The sequence below is a fragment of the Andrena cerasifolii genome, chromosome 16, assembly GCF_050908995.1.
Source record: "Andrena cerasifolii isolate SP2316 chromosome 16, iyAndCera1_principal, whole genome shotgun sequence".
Classification (NCBI taxonomy): domain Eukaryota; kingdom Metazoa; phylum Arthropoda; class Insecta; order Hymenoptera; family Andrenidae; genus Andrena; species Andrena cerasifolii.
The window spans coordinates 8,834,695-8,854,311 of NC_135133.1; the positions used below are offsets into that span (position 1 = coordinate 8,834,695).

At 40.9% G+C, this 19,617-nt stretch overlaps 1 protein-coding gene across 3 annotated transcripts in view; it reads right to left on the reverse strand.

Moving 5' to 3' along the window:
* Positions 1–1,631: 1,631 nt before the first annotated feature.
* Rsh (Rap GTPase activating protein radish) overlaps positions 1,632–19,617 on the reverse strand; it is a 146,781-nt gene continuing 128,795 nt past the window's right edge. For 2 of the 3 annotated variants that reach the window (XM_076829088.1, XM_076829086.1), the window contains exons 11-21: positions 18,281–18,453; positions 13,899–14,379; positions 12,301–12,697; positions 11,431–11,665; positions 10,759–10,930; positions 9,930–10,169; positions 9,224–9,379; positions 7,875–8,032; positions 6,960–7,072; positions 4,958–5,479; positions 1,632–4,294 (exon numbers count right to left, since the gene is read on the reverse strand). In XM_076829088.1, the coding sequence (XP_076685203.1) occupies positions 4,145–4,294; positions 4,958–5,479; positions 6,960–7,072; positions 7,875–8,032; positions 9,224–9,379; positions 9,930–10,169; positions 10,759–10,930; positions 11,431–11,665; positions 12,301–12,697; positions 13,899–14,379; positions 18,281–18,453 (2,797 nt within the window). In that variant the 3' untranslated portion in view covers positions 1,632–4,144. The remainder of the gene's footprint in view (positions 4,295–4,957; positions 5,480–6,959; positions 7,073–7,874; positions 8,033–9,223; positions 9,380–9,929; positions 10,170–10,758; positions 10,931–11,430; positions 11,666–12,300; positions 12,698–13,898; positions 14,380–18,280; positions 18,454–19,617) is intronic. The other variant, XM_076829087.1, reaches the window with a different exon arrangement.

Here is a 19,617-nt window from a genome sequence, read left to right on the forward strand (position 1 = left end):
GCAGATGGGAATTGAATTTAGAATTATACCTCTTCAATCCAATGCTGGTTTTGCTTAAACAAGACAGCTTGACTGATTAAACAGTCGCTGAGATCGGTATTAAAAACCGCTGGAGCAAATGATTTCTCCGTTCTCCTTGGATCACGCGCTCGGGAATTAGGCAATTCATTTGCAAGCCCCGTTCTCGCGATCCCGTGCTTTAATTACGCCCCAGAAGCTTGCAACTCGCGGTGACGAATGTGCACTCGCCTCTCGAAAGCCCGGGGCGCGCCTTATAAATCGATACAGCGATCAATCGGTTACACTTCGATCACACACGAAAACATCTACGCTTACACACTGAGTTAGTAGAGTTTCGGGCTACACGCGATCCACGATTACTTTCGTTGATTTATTCCAACTCGAGTTCCTAAGGTAACGTCATCGATTCTCTACTGTGATTCGTCGTGGACGACGCGTGTCGCGGAAAGTCCACTGTTCGCACTTACGATGATGAACGACAACACGAGAGCATAGCGACGAGAAGTTTGGACGTTGATCGTGTCGTTTTAGAACAGAGCTCCTTAATCTGTCTGCCCGCGCACCCCCAAGGTGTCCGATTAAATTTCGAGGGTGCACGTGAACTTGGATGGCAAGAAAATTGCATCTTTGCCTTCACGAACACCTGACTGAAATTTCCAAATACGTAATTCTGTGTGCCTCGCTTCTCGCGTTTAGAAATATTATTCTGAGAAGGGGCTCGTGGGACAAAGGAGATTAAGAACCTCTGCTCCGGATGATCGAGAAATGGCAATACACCCGCTATTATTTGCTGAATAATTTTATCTGCTGAACGTCTGATCGATCATCAGCGATCCATGGATCGTATAGTTCCACTTGCTACCTAGGAATATAGAACGTGTTAGTATTCTTTCAATTAACGTTAAACTGTGGACCATGCAGCTTCGCTTGCATCGACCAGCGACGAACTGCGAATAGCGTAGGATTTTAGTTTCTATCGACCAGCGATGAACCGCGAATCATCTAGTGCTACGTTTTCGCCAGTGAAGGATGAACCGCAGATCACTCAGTACCGTGTATCATTTACGAAATATATAAAGGGTAAGGAGGAAAAACGAGGAATGTCCACTTCTGTTCATCTTATGAAGAATGCAGATAAATTCCTCGAACCTTGTTTCTTTACTGGTGGACTAAAGTATTAAAATTTAATTTTCTCTATAAAGCTGTTTTCTGACATTTACTGTTCCCCCCCTTACCTTCCATATAAACCAAGGAAGCGTTATGAGATTTAGGAAAATCTGGTTGAAGGTGCAACCAAATAAAACTTGTCTCTATATCGATATATTCAAAAGTCGCGTTAACACTTTGACTGGCGTCGGCGTGTTTTCCGCGCACCTCGATATTTTTCGAGCCCCGTCGTGTTAATTTCCAAACAACTCAGTGCAGAACTTAAAACAACGTTTTTCAGACCCTTGCCCCTCAAAGTGTTAAGATCGATCCATCGTTCAGAGATCTGTATTCACCCTCGTCGTTCGATCGAAGTCACGACCGATCAGCGTCCACGTAATTCGACACGATTTCTTTTACAAACGTTCACGTTTACAACGACACGGTTTTTTTTTGCTTAGGTTGTTTTATACAGCTACACATACGGTTGCATATTTACTTGCTTAAGTAAAGTTAGTAGTTCGCCTCGGCCCGACGATTCTGCGCGTACGGTGGCATTCGTGCCCCTCTCGATTCTACGATTCTGTAAAAATATTACAAAGAGCCCCTCATCTTTCTCTCTCGTCTGCCGGCTCCACCGTTCTATCGGATCGAGTTCGGCTAGCGAACGGGGGGCGCGAACGATAGTCTCAGTGCTCGCCTCCCCGCCCAGCGAAGACAGCGGGCGAGGAAAGTTCGGAATTACTTTCGTCCAGCCGTTTGCCTGAACAATAAGACACTTAACAGTTGGACGATCCCCTGGTCGCCAGGGAATCGGTGAGTGTTTATTTTTCTCTTACATTTCTCATCCTTTCTTCTTTATTATTTTTTTTTTTTGTGGTTTTCACGCTTCGCGCTTGTTTTCTCTGTTTTTTAAACGTGTCTCGACGTAGCCGTCGCGTGTGTATAACAAACACAATACGATAGAGGGCAGGGGATTAGAAATGATCGTGTAAAAAATATCTCTTCTCTTGGAACATTGGAGGGTAGCTTCTGGGGAGAATAGAGGGGCGGAAGTGTGAAAGCGAAAGGGGGGGAAGGCAGGTGGACCAAAAATCAGCCTCTTCAGTGTGCGTGGCGAAGTTACACGTTCGTTTCCTTCGTTTCCCGCCACTTTTCTCGTGAAAATTGCGATCGATGAAATTCGGGAGCCACAGGCCAGTCTCTGAATCCGGGATTCTCAATTCTCTTCCGCTCGATCCACGGTGTCGAGCGAGGTAATCGGGGATGCATGCTCTTTCTCTTTACCGATTCGTAAATCATAAAGATGCTCGCGCGTGCGTCGAATGGAAACGGCTTCGAATTGGACTCGTGTAATCGAACGAAACTTTGCTTCTCTTCTCGTCTTCGCTTCTCCCCCGTCTGTACTTCTGCGGTGACGAGTGGTGTTTTTTTTTTTTCAAAAAAAAAACGAGGGTCAATTCGTCCTCTTTTTCTTTTTTTTGTATCTTTTTTTTGTTCTCCGTTTATAGTACTTTTCCAGCCTGTTCTCGTGAATTTTAGAATTTCTGCCTTAGAGTATTGAAGATACAAAAACTACGATAGAAAACAGAACAGACTTCGAATACTTTTGTTTCAGTTTTGTTTCTTCCTCTTTAAATTCCACATGCAACATCAACATCTTATCGTTACTATTATCCTTATCAGTATCATTTATTAGTATTTATTGTTATTATTAGCGTCGCCCTTATACGTACATATGTATCCGTTTAAATTCATTCAAGCTTACCAAGTAGTTAATCTTTACGTTTACCGTATTATTAATAGCGTGTTTCATTCTTCAATTTCTTTTTTGTTTGTCTATGATACAGATTGTCATGTTCGGCAATTGGGGTTGCCGTCGAAACTCTTCAGCCTCGGATACAACCTACTTTCTCCCGTTCCCAACGAAACCGATCGGTGCTCACGACGAGCCTTCTTCCTCCCGCCGTTCTGTAAGCTAAATGTCCGCCGAGCACGCGTCGCTTCCGGCGACAGGTACCAGTGGCTTGGCTACTTTCAGCATCCAACGATCGAGCCACGATCCCCTAACTATTTCCTTCCTCTAATCAGTTCTAACGCCTCTCGACTCCTCGGCGAAGAAGCCACGTGTTTCTCCATCTTATTCTTAGAACGATATGAAATTTGTGCATTTTCTCCCTTTACCTTGCCCCAATGGTGTATTCTCTCTTAAACGCGCAGTCCGCTCATTCCCCTACCGAAATCCTCCCATATCTTCTCGACTAAACCTCTCTTCGAGCACCCTAACTCTTCGATGCATCGAAGTCATCTATGTCCCTGCAATTCTTCTTCCCCGAAGGTTGCGATCGCTCTCTTGTCGGCGCCTTAATCCCCCGGTCCTGCGTTAGGACGCTCAGGGACTCTTGGGACAGCCAAGAACCACCACCTCAGGGATAGTCTTCTATTACGAACTAGACTGGTTCTACCTTGCGCGATAAACGTAAAAGCTGATCACAATATCTTTCGCGAACTGTGGTCGTCCGGGTCCAGTCTCTTGTCAGCGTGATTCTCGCGAGTGTGCCATCAAGCTCGCCACGAGAGACACGATTCGACCGTGCGCCTCTCCAGTTCATTTTCTCTTAGGGCTTTCGAGTTTCCGCAGAAGGAACAGCGGTGTTAGGTCTCACCTTGGGAAATGGACGAGTTCCGAGCCTCTCGGGTCATCCATCGCGATACTTGACGGGTCTCCCCGCGATCGTTACCGAAACACACACGTCCAATTCCCTTTCGCTCGATACATTACTCGGAGAAGAGTGCTGCAGAGGGCGAAAAGCTCTCGCGTACCATGATCGACGACGAGTTCGTGAGGTATCGTTCCTTTCCTTTGGAACTCAGGTCGCTTCTGGATTTGGAGTCTACGCTTCTCAGGTACGTCGTTTTCTCCCATCGCAGCTGGGACGAAGTGATCATAGGAGGCTTCACCACGTATCAGAACCTTTTACATTCCACAGTCGAAGCTCTCCTGGTTCTGCGCCTTCTGGTAAACCTCTAGGTAACGGTCCACGTTCCTGTAGATGCCAGAGTTCGCTTGGTACAACAGTGTCTCGAGGATTCTCTCGTTCTCGATCGCCTTCAACGGTAATACGGTCTGAAAGCCATTGGAGAAAATAAGTCCTCTGTTCCTTGTCGATAAGGAAAACTGCTACGTGAAACCCGGGATTTAAGAGGGTATTCCCTTGAAAGTGTATTAAAAATGGGAAATGTTTGTGAATTTTCTGCTTCCAGGATGAACATTGTACATAGCTCTGGGTTTGTGCATTTGTTTACTAATATTTTACTAACTTCCACGTCGTTATATTAAAAAGTGACAAGTATTAAATAAAAAAACTATTTTCATTCTATTCAGTAAACTTGCGTGAAAGTGTTAGTAAAGTATTGGTAAACAAATGTACAAAACCAGAGCTATGCAGAACGTTTATTCTGGAAGGAAGAAATTCACAAAAACTGCCCATGCTTCACAGACTTTCGAGCGAATAGTGAATACTTTCTTAAAGGATATTCATGAATCGAAAGGATCCATGCAGTTTTGCTGGACATAGGGTAGTGTCCGAATCACTGCTTTATTTATATTACTTAATAAGAACGTACCGTATAAATATTAGTGTACAATAATAATAACAAGAATAGTCGAAATTTAATAATAATTTATTTTGTACGCTGTTCTTTATACTTTAGGTTTTTATTAAATAAAATAAATAGAGTGGTAGTAATTGGGACATCTAACTTATCGGAGTTCCACCTCAAAGCTCACCTTTACAAGTTGTTGCGGCGGTATCCTGTAGAGCTTGAGGTCTCTGCTGAGCCTCTCCATGATGCACTTGAACTCGAGCTCGGCGTCCACCTTGGCCGACTTGGTCTTTATCCTGTTGTTCGCCCAGCTGAGCATCGCCTCGAACTTCTTGATCTCGCCGACCTCCAGGCCCCTGCACATGATCATCTGCACCATCGACTCGCTGAGGGTGAGGAAGTCGGGGCTCTGGAACAGCTGGTACGCCCTGGTCTCGACGAACGCTAGGATCATGTTCACCAGCTCCGAGGCGGACGTGTAACGCCAGCAGTAGTTCTCCAGGGCGCACAGCATCACGCACACGATCTCGATGCGCAGGAACTGTTTCGCGTGGTGGAAGCACGCCTGAAGGAGCTCGGGCAGGTCGTAGTGCTCCGCCGCGCAGATCAGACCCGGTATGTTGCTGCAGGTCAGGGGGCAGGAGCCGGTGTGCAGATAGTCGAGGAGGATCCTGAACGTCTCCGGATCGAACTCGATGATGTCGAACTGCGGGGGAAAAGAATGCGGGAGGTAAAGTAGAGGTCGTTGCAAATCACGAGGCTTTTACAGAAACGATCAACTCCTATGTACAAAGAATAAAGGTCGTGTAAATAGATACTTTCGATGGTACAGGTAATATCGTTCAAAAGAAAGTAACAATTCGCATGTCTCGGTGTGGTTAACTACATTCGGATGAATATTCCGTGTGAAGCTCTACTTTTCATTTTCACAGCTGCCGCACCCTTTCTGCCTTCAGTAATATGAATTACCATTCGATTCTATACGTTTTTGATTAGTTAGCAACAGTAATAGTGATTGCTATTCGTGCTAGTAGCGAATTGGAACTATAGAAAGTCGCTTTAAAATAGCCTTCTATAGCACGATCGCAAGCCATCGCAGTGCGTTGATACTGGTACCAGTAGAGACGGGAAATCCTCCCCTTTAAAATGCTTTTTGTTTCACGTCGATATGATTCTCCGTTTCCGAGATATCGCAGTTTAAAGCGAAACGGAATTTTTAATCCTTGCTATCTCTATCTCGTTCGTATACTCGGACCTTTCTCTTCCTCTCACTCGCGGCACTGACCTACCTCTAGCGCGTATCGTGTGTCTGTGGTCAGTGACGGACGCTGAGTCAGCTGTTTTTTTACTTGTTTACTAGTTCCGCGTGGAAAGTAGGTCACTGGGATTCCGTTAATCGCTAGAGTTTGAAGCCCTGTATCTGGGGAACCAATAGAAATATCGATTTGAAACAAAATGCATCTTTAAGAGCACGCCTTCCCCTATCTCTTGAGTATGTTGTTTAAACGATTGGATGATTCCTCTCGAAGTTAGTGCTTCATTTGTTCATATTCAAACAGATTTCGTCAGTTTGATTAGCCACACAGTTTTATCTCTTTCATTTAATTTAGACTAGTGTATTTGGTGGAACATTATTGCTATTGGTATTCGTATACTGCATTCAATTAATGTGTAAACAGGGGCGGATTTGTGTGTTGGCTAAGTAGGCTGCAGCCTAGGGCGGCAAATTTTGGGTGACGTAAATTGAAAGAGGTAGCAAAATGTTTTTATTTTGGCTGTTTTCACCGGGTGATCTTTAAACGCGAACACCTTTTTTCTTGTAGCAAATTAGCAGTACCTCATATGTGAGTTTTAATATTGAATTAATTTTGAAATTCTCTAAACTGTTTCAAATTAAAATATTTGACGATATTTCACGGAAAGGGCAGCAGACACTTCTTAGCCTAGGACCGCCAGATCTCAAAATTCGCCCCCGTTTCTAAACTTTCTCGTTGTAGGAGAGATTAGTAAAGGTTGAATGGAAAAGTGTCCTGTTTTGGGTAATTGGTTTGTTCTTTTTCTCTCTACTTTTAGAGCGAAAGTTTTCTCAAGTATAGCTACTGCTTTGTAGGTGAATGTAATTGCTGAGGACACTTTACAAAGTCGCGTTTTCACTCGATACGAGTTAAACGAATTGTCCCGTTTACCTCTGTCTGTGCTAATTTCGCTGTATCAATTTTTTGCGCGTTCGCGAAGACGCTGAGCCTCGGTACCGCTAATTGCTGGGCAGCCTTCTCCTTCTCCTTTGCATCTTTTTCTTCTGCAATAAAAAGAAGAAAATAGGCGTTTAGTCCATCGCTAAAAGAAATTAAACCGAAATACTTCCTAAAATCTATAGTTTATGCGTCATTTCGAGCATCAGGTGCGTTGGTATACCTCTTGTGCGCATCATAAATAATCAAATTCCTCTCAAAAAGTGATACAATCCAAATAAAATATCTTCGTGTCCCATTCATGAAATTTGTAACTCATTCACCCTCGATTTGAGAAATATCGAAAATAACGAGCTGTTCTTTTTCCAACAAATTTGTACAAAATGACGCATAAACAATTCCAATTATTATTGGATAATAATAATATACTATCGCACTGGGGAAAAAAGATGCAGCGCAATAGGCGAGTAATTATTGAAATAGTGGTAAACTTAATTAGAATGAATCTCAGAGATAAAAGTAATAAGAAAAGAAAAAGGAAGAGAACAGGTATAAAGGCCGTCGCGCATTTTGCGCAAAAGAAGAAATTAATAATAATTAATTATCGCTGCGGTTCGGTCATCAATTGAGGGGCACAGTGGAAAACAGGCACATGCCTCATATGCATAGATTTTCGTTTCTTAAGGATCCATAATTTTTTTCTCAAAAAGTCTTATACATATTCTTGAAAAAAAATTTATTTCATAGAAATCTATGAGCATTAGGTAAACTAAAAGCTGTAATATTTGGAATAATATATACGAACGTTTTTAGGTAAAAAATCATAAAAGCAAATCGTGAAATTGTTTATAAACTTTTCTCTTCGTATCGCCGCGCTTCGCCAAAATCCGCGACGGTCTTTAAACGTACTGGTGTAATCCGGCGAGCTGGCCCAGCGTTTCCTGTCCTCGCTCTGCAGGCTATTCCCACTTCCGTGTTTCCGGATGCTCCGTCCCCAGCCAGAGGTGATCGTGCTCAGCCTCGAGAATGCTCGCTTCACCATCGGCGACGAGGGCACGCTTTTGGGTCTAAACAGGTCAGAGCCAGTATCTCACAGAAACCGCAGAGCGGCACCAGAGGGTACGGAGGAGGAGCTATCTCTTCTGAGGGGCAAGTTCTTGGAGCGGTGGGAGCACACCAAGGATCGGCAGATAGGGGTCAGTCTTGGATGGTCTGAGCGAAGTAGAGAGACGAATACACGAAACAACGACGAAAGCTCGCCCCCCCGATTGACAGTACCGTGAAAATATGCGTGCTGTACATAAAAGAGTGAACAGGAGCCTGTGTTGTTCTTTAGTTTCCATGGTCCAAGACTCGGTTTTGTGTACACGCTGAAGATCGTTGCATGCCCGTAGCAGAAATTGACTTTCAGCTCGAAAGTCCTCCAAGATAATCGTGGAAGGAGAATACAGAGAATGAAATTTGGCGAAATGGCGAACGCGTTCGAGGATTTCGAGCCGTCTGGCAGTGCTTTCGTTCGTTCTTTTTTTTTTTTTAAATGGGAAAAATCAACATGCGACATGTCATTCAAAGTGGAGCGGAGAGAATGTCGAATTGTAGACTTCGAGAGTTTCTGTTGTTACTTGGAGGAGAAGTTGAATTTGTTCGTGAAATAATCATGCGGTGCTGTGAGGATAGGAGACATGGAAGTGCCGTAGAAAATACACATAATTACAGTTAGATATAAAATATTTAGAAGTACATTCGACAACGACATCGCAGACATTAAGTCTCGTTGTTAGAGCAACCTCTAATTTATTTTTCGTTTAACCCATTTGTAGCTTAATTGTTTGAAACTTTTTAAATTGAGCGACTGGTATTATTAGACGAAAATTTCGGCGAATTTTAATGAAACATTTTAGTACATATGCAATGCCTTCCTTAAGTTCAGAATTTTTGTCGAGTATCGATTCTTACACGTCATATTGAAAAGGTACAGTGTTTCTAAATCGCAGAGAAAAGTGTTTGGAACTTTGGAAAGGTGTAAAGTATCGCGTCGAAAATCGAATTTCAATGGTATTGAAGTTAACATCGAAATGAGATAAATCTTGAAAAGTATTATTTAGTATTGGCTGAGAATCTAAAAATGGGTTAACATGTCGTCAGACTTTGAGGAACATTAAATTTTGCACACAATCGTAAATCGAATTTGAAACTGGTCTGCGCATGGTAGAAATGCACACACTCTGCCAGTAGAAATGAATCACCTAGGTACGAACCTTGGAGTTTCCATGTCAGGGACTTGAAGGAAGTTGGAGCTTCGTGGTTTCTGGGGACTGAGTAGAGTAGGCGCAGGTCTGGCGAGTAGCTCAGCAACAGATACTTGGGGACTCCCAAAGCCAGCTTGAATTCCGTACAGCATTTCTTGAAAGACTCTGGAAAGAATACACGCATCTTTAAGAACTTTGATTTAACCAGATTTCGATAAAGAATAGTTGTATCTGTAAACGACTTCAGAAATTCAGAACTTTCGTATGGCAGCAAAAGCAATCGAGATTCCTAATGCAACGTTTTGTATTTAAGATAGAGAGTTGAAAATTCTAGTGGGAAATTTATAGTAAAAAATTATTAAAAACCAACTTTTATTAAAATGTACTAAGAAGTAAAAGAATAATTTTGATACCGGCCTAAATGATTGCCTTAGGAGAATTCCCACATATGACTAAAAATAAGCGAAGCTAAATAAGAGCTTGTAATAAAAAGGGTTTCCTTTATTTCATATAAATCGGAAAATTGCGAAGCAATTAGAATGTAATTCGTGGGGAATGATTCTACGTTTAATCAGTGAGAAACAATGGAAAATAATACACTTTATCTTTGAATTAGTTGAATTAATTGAATCTAGGCCTAGATTTGAGTAATCAAACGCGAAGAAATTAAAGTAAGAGATTATCAAGAATGCAATATAAATTTTAATATAATCACCTGCTTCGTACTGCTAAAATCGCTCTGACGCCTATGAATCTGACTTTCTGCTTCTGTTGTCCAGGTACCAAAAACGAAACGTCGAACAGATTCGCGTTTATCGCCGTGTTCTCCTGATTGTTCAAAAACACTCTCTGGAAATCCTTGGCAAGCTGATCGTATTCTTCGAATTGGTCTCTGACAGAGTCCAAAAGCGGCGACGAAGGTCTCATGTGACCGATTGGTCTCCAGGAACCGCGTCTATAAATGTCAAGTTCATCCTCATTCACTCATTTATAAACTATTGCTAAATTAATAATACAGTACACCATAATCGCGGAAATAGAAAAACAATATTTTCCTTCTTCAATAAAGTGTTAAGGCTTTGAGAAACAGAATCATTAGATCTGGGTAGTTCTATTGAATTCACAGGAATCAATTTATCATCAGTTCATTTAAGGGGGCATCCTATTTTTTGGGCTAAAAGCATAGCAAAATTTTGATTTTTTTTTTAAACACTATAGTGATTCGATTCATCTGAAATTTGAAACATGTTTTTATGCATCTTTGAAGAAGATGTAGGTTTTTTTTTATTAATTTTTAATAATAAATATAGGAGTTATGCATGATGGAAAATTTTAGATAAATCGAATAGCTAGTTTCTTAAAAAAAAAAATTCCCCAATTTTGCTATACTTTTTAGCCCATAAAATAGGATCTCCCCTTAAAGAGTGATCTCAAACTTGTGATAGATTATATATTTTTACATTTCGTTGTATACCACACAAAACTTCCTCAGATGTTATTCGTTCTCTCACTCCCCTTCCTTTTCATACACATAATTCTTTCACCTGTACGGTTTTGGGATTTGCCCAGTCTCAGCATGGTTAGTTAAGTTCGCCACGATGTCTTCCAACATCTGACTCCTCGTTCTTTCCTGCATTCTGGCGAATTTCGGCGCCGAGTAACTCGCTCGCTCCCCGTTAACGATTTTCGTCAAAATCCATTCACGGAACATGGGACCTGTTGCACAGAGGGATAGATACTTCAGTTCGCGTGTTTCATGACTCCGGGTACTTATTTCGCAATCTTCATTAACCTGTTAACTGGGGAAGATGAATTAATTCACCATTTGGAAGTGCCTCCGTATCGATCGCAACGGGCTAGCTTATTGTGAAATATCAATAATTACACTTAGAGACAAGGGTTGAATGTGGAATTCGTGTGGGTGAAACGAATAAAGGCTCCAATTAATTTTAGATACAAGGGGGGTATTTCTAGGCGAGAATTGACCCAATTAACGGGTCAAATATATCAGGTTTCTGGCAAATATAAAGTGTCCCATATTAAAGAACAATGCTCAAAATGGTCTAGTACTTTTTGAAAGTTTATTTTATTACTTTTAGTAATAATGTAATGATAAATCACAGTAGATTAAACCTGATTCCTAAGAGAAGTTCATAGTGAGGTACCAGTTAATAATATGTTTATTAAAATTGAATTATATTAACATTAAATAATACCTTTCTCGAAGACGTTTTGCTCCCACAGATAGGGCTTGTAGGCACCAACCTCGTCCCTCGTAACGACAGACACTTCGTAGTTGGTGAGTTTCCTTTTTATACGTGGACTGACGCGTACCAAAATGAACGTGTGCAGGAAATGCGATTTTATGCAGGCCGGGCTGAACGAAGTGTTATCAGCTTCCAGGAACACCACGCACACTATGTCGTTGCCTATGTGCCTTTTCCTTTGGAGCTGTGGAAAGGGGAAATTTTCTTTCGTTATAACACTGAAAAGAATTGGATTCGCGATAGTAAGAATTAACGGGGACATTAAATAAAAACTTCGTCTCGATATTGTACGATCATTCAATGAATATTAACCTCGGTACTTTGAGACACCTTTAAAATATTATTATAAAGGTTGAGTCACCTAAGATTTAAACCTGAAATATCTCCGTTGTTTTTAATGATGCGAGAAAATATCTAAAGGAAAGAATGTTTGCCTCAGAGGGGAAATTATTGTAATGGAGAAGATTTTTTTCTGAAGGGCCTATTTTCCAAAATCTCAAAATCATCGTCGGTTGTTTCTTAAATGATATTACGTATTTTCATTAAGTGTAACGTTATATCCAATAAAAAGACAAATTTCGGAAAATCTGACCGTGAGAAAAAATCTTCTCCATCGTAATAATTATTGCACTTCCGAAGCAAACTTTTTTTTTCTTTGACATTTTCTCGTATCATTAAATACAACGGAATTATTTTAGGCTTAAATGTTAGTCCAAAAAGTACCGTTGTTGCGCTGCAGCAAAAGAAAGCCAAGATGTTAAGAAAATGACTATTTATCAATGTTCCCTGAATTTCTCAAAAAATGATGACGAATTCTACCTTTTGCGGGTCGTGCTTCTCGTAAGGCAGCATCGTGGAGACGTGGAACATGATGTCGATGCCTCTCCAATTCGTGTAGACCGAATACAAGCCAGTCAAGTCGTGAATGGTGTCCAGGCCACCCTTGTATTTGTCGAAACCCTTCAGCCGAACTTTCTCGCCGAGGATCTGCAGGAATTCCTCGAACAATGGCGAGTTGTCGTTGTTGTCGAGGATCTCCTCCTCGGCGCACTGGCCTTCTCGAACGTAAATCACGCCGACTTTCAGCTCAGACTTTATGAACACCTGATCCAATTTGAGCAGCTCGTCCTGGGTGTCTGGCAGCTGACCCAGTATCAAAGGTGGGTTCACGTTCACCTCTTTACCGAGGCTGCGAACCACTTCCTCGCGGTTGTACCTAGGAGAGACGATTAATTCGTGAGTATTTGCTTCGTGTTTCCAAAGTGCGATAATGCGAGCTGTTTCGTCTAATCTTGTCACTTCGAGTAAATCTCTGATGACTCAAGTGGTTAATTAAATTATGTTTGAAGAGTTTGGCTTGTTATATTAGTTACAAAGTTTCTGAGAGAAATGTTACTTGCTTTTTCATATGGAATCAATTTTTTTCTGTAGTTATTGTTCTATTCTTTGCAGAACACTGTATATACTAATTTTGAGTGTTAAAGAAAATGGTTCGAATTCAAAGTTCAGCTTATAAGTGGTGAGTTATTTTTTTGAAAGTTCCATTGAGCATTGTAATCAGTTTAGTGAGTGTTAAATCAGAGGTAAATATTGAGGAATTCCCTGAGAATATTACTTCAAGGCAAATTGCATTCGATGGAAATATTATGAGCAAGTTTACTTGCCTCCATTTATCCATAAAAAATTACAATAGCATGAAGCAAATTACTGCATTTTACAGGGTGTTCAGAAACAAGGATATTTAGTTATTAACATCAATAAATAAAAAACGAAGCTCCCCTGCAATTTCATTATCCCTGGTTTTCGTCTTAGTTTGTCACGAAGAATCACCCATTTAATTTTCTATTTATTTCTGATCATGTTCCTACAGAACGAACACAAAATTTATTTAAACCCACCAAGTTAGATGAACTACCCTGTATGACAATATGAAAGAACGTATCAAAAGTTCAATATTCTATAACAAACATCGTGGGAGCCAGTATAATAATAAGAAACCACTGAAGGGGGTAGTCTCATTCGCAGGCCCGAAAAAAGTGTTTTTTTAAGGAATTTTTTGGTGGAAAAATATACGGTCAATTAAAACAGTCTTTTGGTGTGTTGTTACGGGGTGTTCAATGTATTGTTCAATATATTTTTAGACACAAAATAAATTTTCCCTATAAAGATATAATCAATTCGTTATCTTGATATTAGTTCCACACACGAAGGACGCCTTCACACAGTTCATATATTATATCTTTATAGGGAACATTTATTTTATATGTAAAAAAAATACCGAACAATACAGTGAACACCCCACGACAACTTCCCAAAAGACTGCATTGATTAAAATTATACTTTTCCACAAAAAAAATTGTAAAAAAAAATCACTATGTATTTTTCGTGCTTGCGACTGAGACTACCCCCTTAAATACCTGTCAGCGAAGACGCAGCTGGCAGGAATCAGTCCGTGAACGGTGTAACTGATCGCTCTGACGAGGATCCTGAATTGATCCCTGCCGTACAGCGTCTCCTGTTTGATGCTGAGGATCACAGGACCGAGGTCCTCGTCCGTGGTGAAGTAATTCCAGTGCTCAGTCCCGTAGAAGTACTTCTCGTAGGTCTCTTGCTCGACGGAGGTGAGCTCGAAGCCCTGGTTCTTCTCCCATTGCTCCTCAATAGTGGTCTTCTTCCTCTGCACCTCGTCAGTATCTACCTCATTCTCCTCGTAGAAGCAATAATTGTTATCCTGCAGTCTCTGCGTGGTCTCTTGCTCGTCCCCGACTAATTCGGGATCCGAGTCTCCGCTTCTATTCTCGTCCCAGATCAGACCTGACGTGATCTGCTGCCTCGAGCACTCGATCCAGTAGCCGGGCGTGGGCACCAGGTGATGTGGGAACTCTTTGCAGATCTCGTCTGTAAACGAAAACCGAAGGGAAGAAGCAACACTAAAAATTACAGTAACATTTTATCCTATAACAGTCCTGCTTGTTACTACAGAAACGAATGGAAGTCGAGGCGTGCTGATGCAGTCACACGTTTCCCACTTACGAGGCAGAAATGGGACGTCGATCGTTGCGATTGGAAGCTTGGATTACGATTGCATAACTGCTACTTAATACGAAGGATGAAAGGAGGCATCAAGCTCTACCGGTTTCGATTAAGGGACTAGGCAGTCAAATCGCTCGAAAATCAAGTATTGTTTGCGAATTAATTACAACGAGATGAAAGCAAGCAAAGACTTTTACTTTTACACACTGCTTACTACTATCGCGAAGAGTAGGAAAATATTTTTTGTGCCCACATATATCTATTTTACAAATGAAGCCACGCGAGGTTGATTAGACAGTGTTTTAGAAAAAGCGTTCTTGGTTTTGCCCTGATATAGAGCTTAGAAATAAAGATACAACGGTCTCCTTGGAATATGTTTCTCCTAGAACCTGCAATTTCGAGGGGAACCTCTGAAAAACGAATCGAACCAAAATTATTAAAATAGCGACTAGGAAAAGGCGAAACGTACGATAAATGTCGATTTTCACGATGCACAGATGGCTGTTATTTTCTTATCTCGAAAACTAGAGCTTGCACACTTTATGCCGAGGTACACTCCAGAAAGGGATGTATTTTGAACATGCTGTAAAAATTTCAAGTCAATCCGAACCTCGGTTTTCCGCAATCAGGGCAAAATCACAAAAAAAAATTGTTCACAGTTTATAGTATTAATAAGTATTACCCAAAAGTATCAGCCACAATTTTTATTCATCACCTTGTAATAAACTCGCAAAGAAATACTTGATCCTCGAGCGATTTGACTGCCTAAGTAGCGCCCTTAATAACATCCAGAAACGCAGGTTATTTTCGTCGCGCTCGCAATTCCGCTTCTCAGTGTTTTCGATGAATTTCCGGCAGCCTTTGTCCAAGTTTCGCTTCCCCATGAGACAACAGTGCCTCGGCGAAGCGGGAATGAGAAGTTCCCCCGGCGGGGAATCTCCTTTTCTCCCTGGGACCAGTGCGGCCATCGAAGTGTCCTCGAAGCGTTTGTTTGCGGCACGTGGAAGCGCGGAGGAATCGCCGATGGGGGTGGAGGTTGGGGCACTCCGCTTGAAATCATTAAGGGAGGAATCTGATCCGGCCCGAAGAGGGCCTCGTCGCGGACGGATCCATCGGCACAATCAGTCTTCAGTGTCAGGGGCTTCTCTTTCGCCGTGCAACGTGACTGCGCGCCCACTTAGGCACGTATTATCGATAATGCTTCTTCCCTTATCCTTTGTGGCGGCGTCCTTCGATCCACCCTTCGACAGCTTCGATCTTTTCAGCCGGCAGAACGTCGACGATACCGCGGTCGATTCACTGTAAGGTAGAACACCAAACTGTTTATAGACAGGCTTGGTATTCGAACTTAAAGTGAACCGGCCGCGGTGCATTTCTTCCTTTCGACTCGCCTTCCCTTCGCGCCAGTCCCGGTGCCATTTTCGGGGGAATTAATGGTAATATTGCTCGTAAATTCGGCGGTAGATCGGCGGGACAGCGCTCCAGCTTCCATTGTTCCTCGTCGGTGGCGGAGGATTGCGAAATTCCTCCGAAAGTGACGAGCTAATGGAGGAAATCGGGTATCTGATATGGTTTAATTAGATTTATCGAATGCCGACGCGTGATGGAGAAGTTTTCTCTACGTTTTCGTGCTTTGTAAGCGGTTTGATTTGATCTCTGAGGAGCAGTTTGCGCAGTCATTTTTTTTAGTAACGTTTCGGTGAGTAATTTTGTTTTTCTTGTGTGAATTATTGACACTTGGTGTACTGGATTTGTGTGCTTAAAGTTTTCTTGTGTGCTGAATGTGGGAGAGATATTATTGCAGAGTTACGCGAAGTGCTGTCAGTAGTTTCTACCATTATCGGTTTATTTTCATTCTTGGAGACAGGCCTTTACTTGGGTGAATATTATTCTGGATGGAAGCGAGCTTGAAATGTATCAGCCAATTCTGGAATGTTAAATATTGATTAACCATTTTCGGAAGGAATGGGTTCAAATGAATGCCATTGCATTTCCAATTTGTCTGATGGATTTATATGTGGAAAATATTGATTAAGAAACTCGATTGTACAGAAGCTCGAGAAAGTGGAGCGATTTTACGAATGTGCAAAACTTTTCCTGGCATAATTGTAAGGTTTACTCATTTAGTCATTGTCCTCACTCAACGGTGTAAAATATATTTTTCTTTGATGTCTACGAAGAAAATGGAAGGATTTAAAATTACAAAATAAATAGACATATTTACTAGTGAAATCAAGCCCTGACATCACGAATTATCGAAACCTTCCATCCGAACCCTCCACCACTGATCAACGTCCTCGTCCACCAAAGTTTTTGTATTCGAAATTTCGGCGTCAACGCCAGTGGCGGATTTAACCGCTTGGGCCCCTACACAGAAGGCCCCCGGGCCCCATCTTCAACAGAAATTATGATTTTATTCAAACACTATATTTATTGTCTGCACTACTACACTTAGCCGGTGTTTAGTAATCTGCATCTTCATTTTCCAGAAAAAATGGGCTCTACAGAACATTTGCCACCTGGCCCTTATTCCTTAAATCCGCCGCTGGTTAACACCGATATCCTTCAAAGTCGAAAATTGCCTCGAGCAGATAGTCTTATTTCAGCAATGAGTATGAGAAGACCTGGCTCGAAGAATACTACCAGTGACTGGTTGGTGCTACATCGCGGCGAGAATCATCATGTAAGTAATGCCTTAGTCAAATAAAATTCGTTTTTATTAATGTTCTTCGATATAAACGCGATAAGTATTGCGCCTGTAAACTAGAAATGCTTTGAATTCTTAAAACGAATTTATCTAATAATTAAGAGGTGAAAAGTAAAATCCCTTCTCGCGTTTAGGGTTCATTGACCGGTAGGTATATCTACTTGGTGATAAATTAAGATTCTTATTCGCCTGTGTGCCCACATGTTAAATTGCTCGAATATTCTTCTCGTTACTAATTATACAAATTAAACGGTATTTAACCCTCTGTAACCCAAATTTGTAGGAAATTGATGGATCGTATATAAATTAACCAGTACATTTTAATTTCATTTCAAAGATTATATTGTAAAGTAAGGGTTTGTGGTTCTTATAGTTACAGAGAATTAATAGGACATATGCACACATTTCTGCTCGGAATATTGCCAGAGTAAGAACCATTTCTGTAAACTTTCACCAGCAGAAAGATTTACCTTCCACGTTCCTGACAAAATCGCTATTAAAGGTCGCCGAGTCTCAAAGAATATCAGTTCCTTAAACTAAGTAGACTGCTTTACTTAAGACTTAAGGCTTCCTTTCCTGAACCAAATTAACTCAACGATATGCCTTGAAAAGTTTCTTCCGTCATCTTTGAGTACAGCTTCTCAAGTTCTTACGTAAAGTGAAGTGGAAATAAAACTATCCACGCCCATTCTCAGTGCACTCAAGTATCAAACACAATATTCCTTATCTCGATGTACAACGGAAATTGGTTGCACGCGTTAGCGAAAGGTTCTCCAAACGAAACCCACAAATACTTATAGCGCAAGTTCCCTTTTCGTTTGAACTCGAAAGCGTCGTTTTTAATTGAGGAGCGCAAACGAAGTTGGCGTGCGCAGAGGCGCGTGGTTCAAGAACAAGAGGAGAACCACCTGTAGCTCCGATCCTCATACGTATGCACGGTCTGGTAAAAGTTTCGCGGTCATAGTGCTTCATTGTTCGATCTGACGCGTCTTTCAGGTCTGAAAGGGATCTTGCGACGATTGGAGGCACAGGGATCTACAAATCCGTGGGTGATCCTACCTGAGCACGCTTGCGGCGGCAGCGGGAATATTAGGGTGGTCGATGACTTTCTTCTCGCAACTGCGCAGCCTAAACTTTGTGGCTTGAAGCTGCGCAACTGCTGCATGAAGTCCGTGCACTCCATCAGCGCCACGTCAGCGAAGTGAAGATCGCAAAGTATTTGGTTTTTGAACCTGTAGGGAGGAGCGAAATGTCGATGACTTCCTTTGCTCAGGCTGGACCGAGCGTCAAGGCTGATTTGAAAAGTCCGTGTTTTGTGAGGAATAATCGTGGGGAATATCTAAGCTATTACTTTTGAAAATTTATCAGGTTTATTATATTCAACTATAAAAATTAATAAACACCCCCCTAAAATATATAGTATTAAACCCTGAAAGCAATTCTGATCCTCCCTCAACTAAATCAAAGGGAATCCGATTTAATTCAATCAACATTCTTACTATAAACATTAAATAAATTGGTATAAATACAAAATAGATTTTATATAATATTGAAATTTATATAAATCTAAAACTGAATATCTCGCAATTAATAAAATGATTGGAAATATAATTAAAAATAAGATTCATAAAATACGAACTGGACAATTGGTTTAATAACACCTAATATTGAATAATTAGAATTAGAAGTTCATCCCGCAATTATTAACGGATGAACTCCTATTCTTAAAACACTTAATAAACATAAAACCCCAAAACTCATTGAATACAAATTTGAAAAAGGCTGTCTCAGATTTGGGCATTATTTGGAGGAAATATTTTAGAAATGATTATTCAAGTAATGTATTTTCTTATTCGAGTGAAAGTTATTTTCGAATACTTGTAGATTCTGTTCTGAATTATTTCGTTGGTTGGTTACTGATCTAATGATTTATTAGTTTATTGTGTATTTAAGTGTAAGTGTCTCTTGAAGTGAGCTCGCAAATAATGTGTGATCCATTGAAATGATTTACTTGGTTTTGCAACAAAATGAAAATACTTTTTCTAAATTTATTTTTAAAGCAAAAGTAATAAATGTAACTTACATAATTCAGCATTTAAAATATTATCTTTCCTTTTGTATTTCAAATCGTTTCTGCTAAGTCTGAAGTGGGCAAGTTTTTGATAGTAACAGGGTTATTGGTAAAAAATAAATCCAAATTAAAATCGACTTTCATGCAGACTTGTTACGAAACATATATGCTTCTGTGGGAGAAAAAGGTTCAGACTTTGAGAATTATAGAATATGTAATCGAAAGCATAAAAATCAATATATTCTAAATTCTACCTTCTACTATTATTACATGATTCATTCTCCAACACTTGAACAGTTTTATTAGCACACATTCGTTATATCAG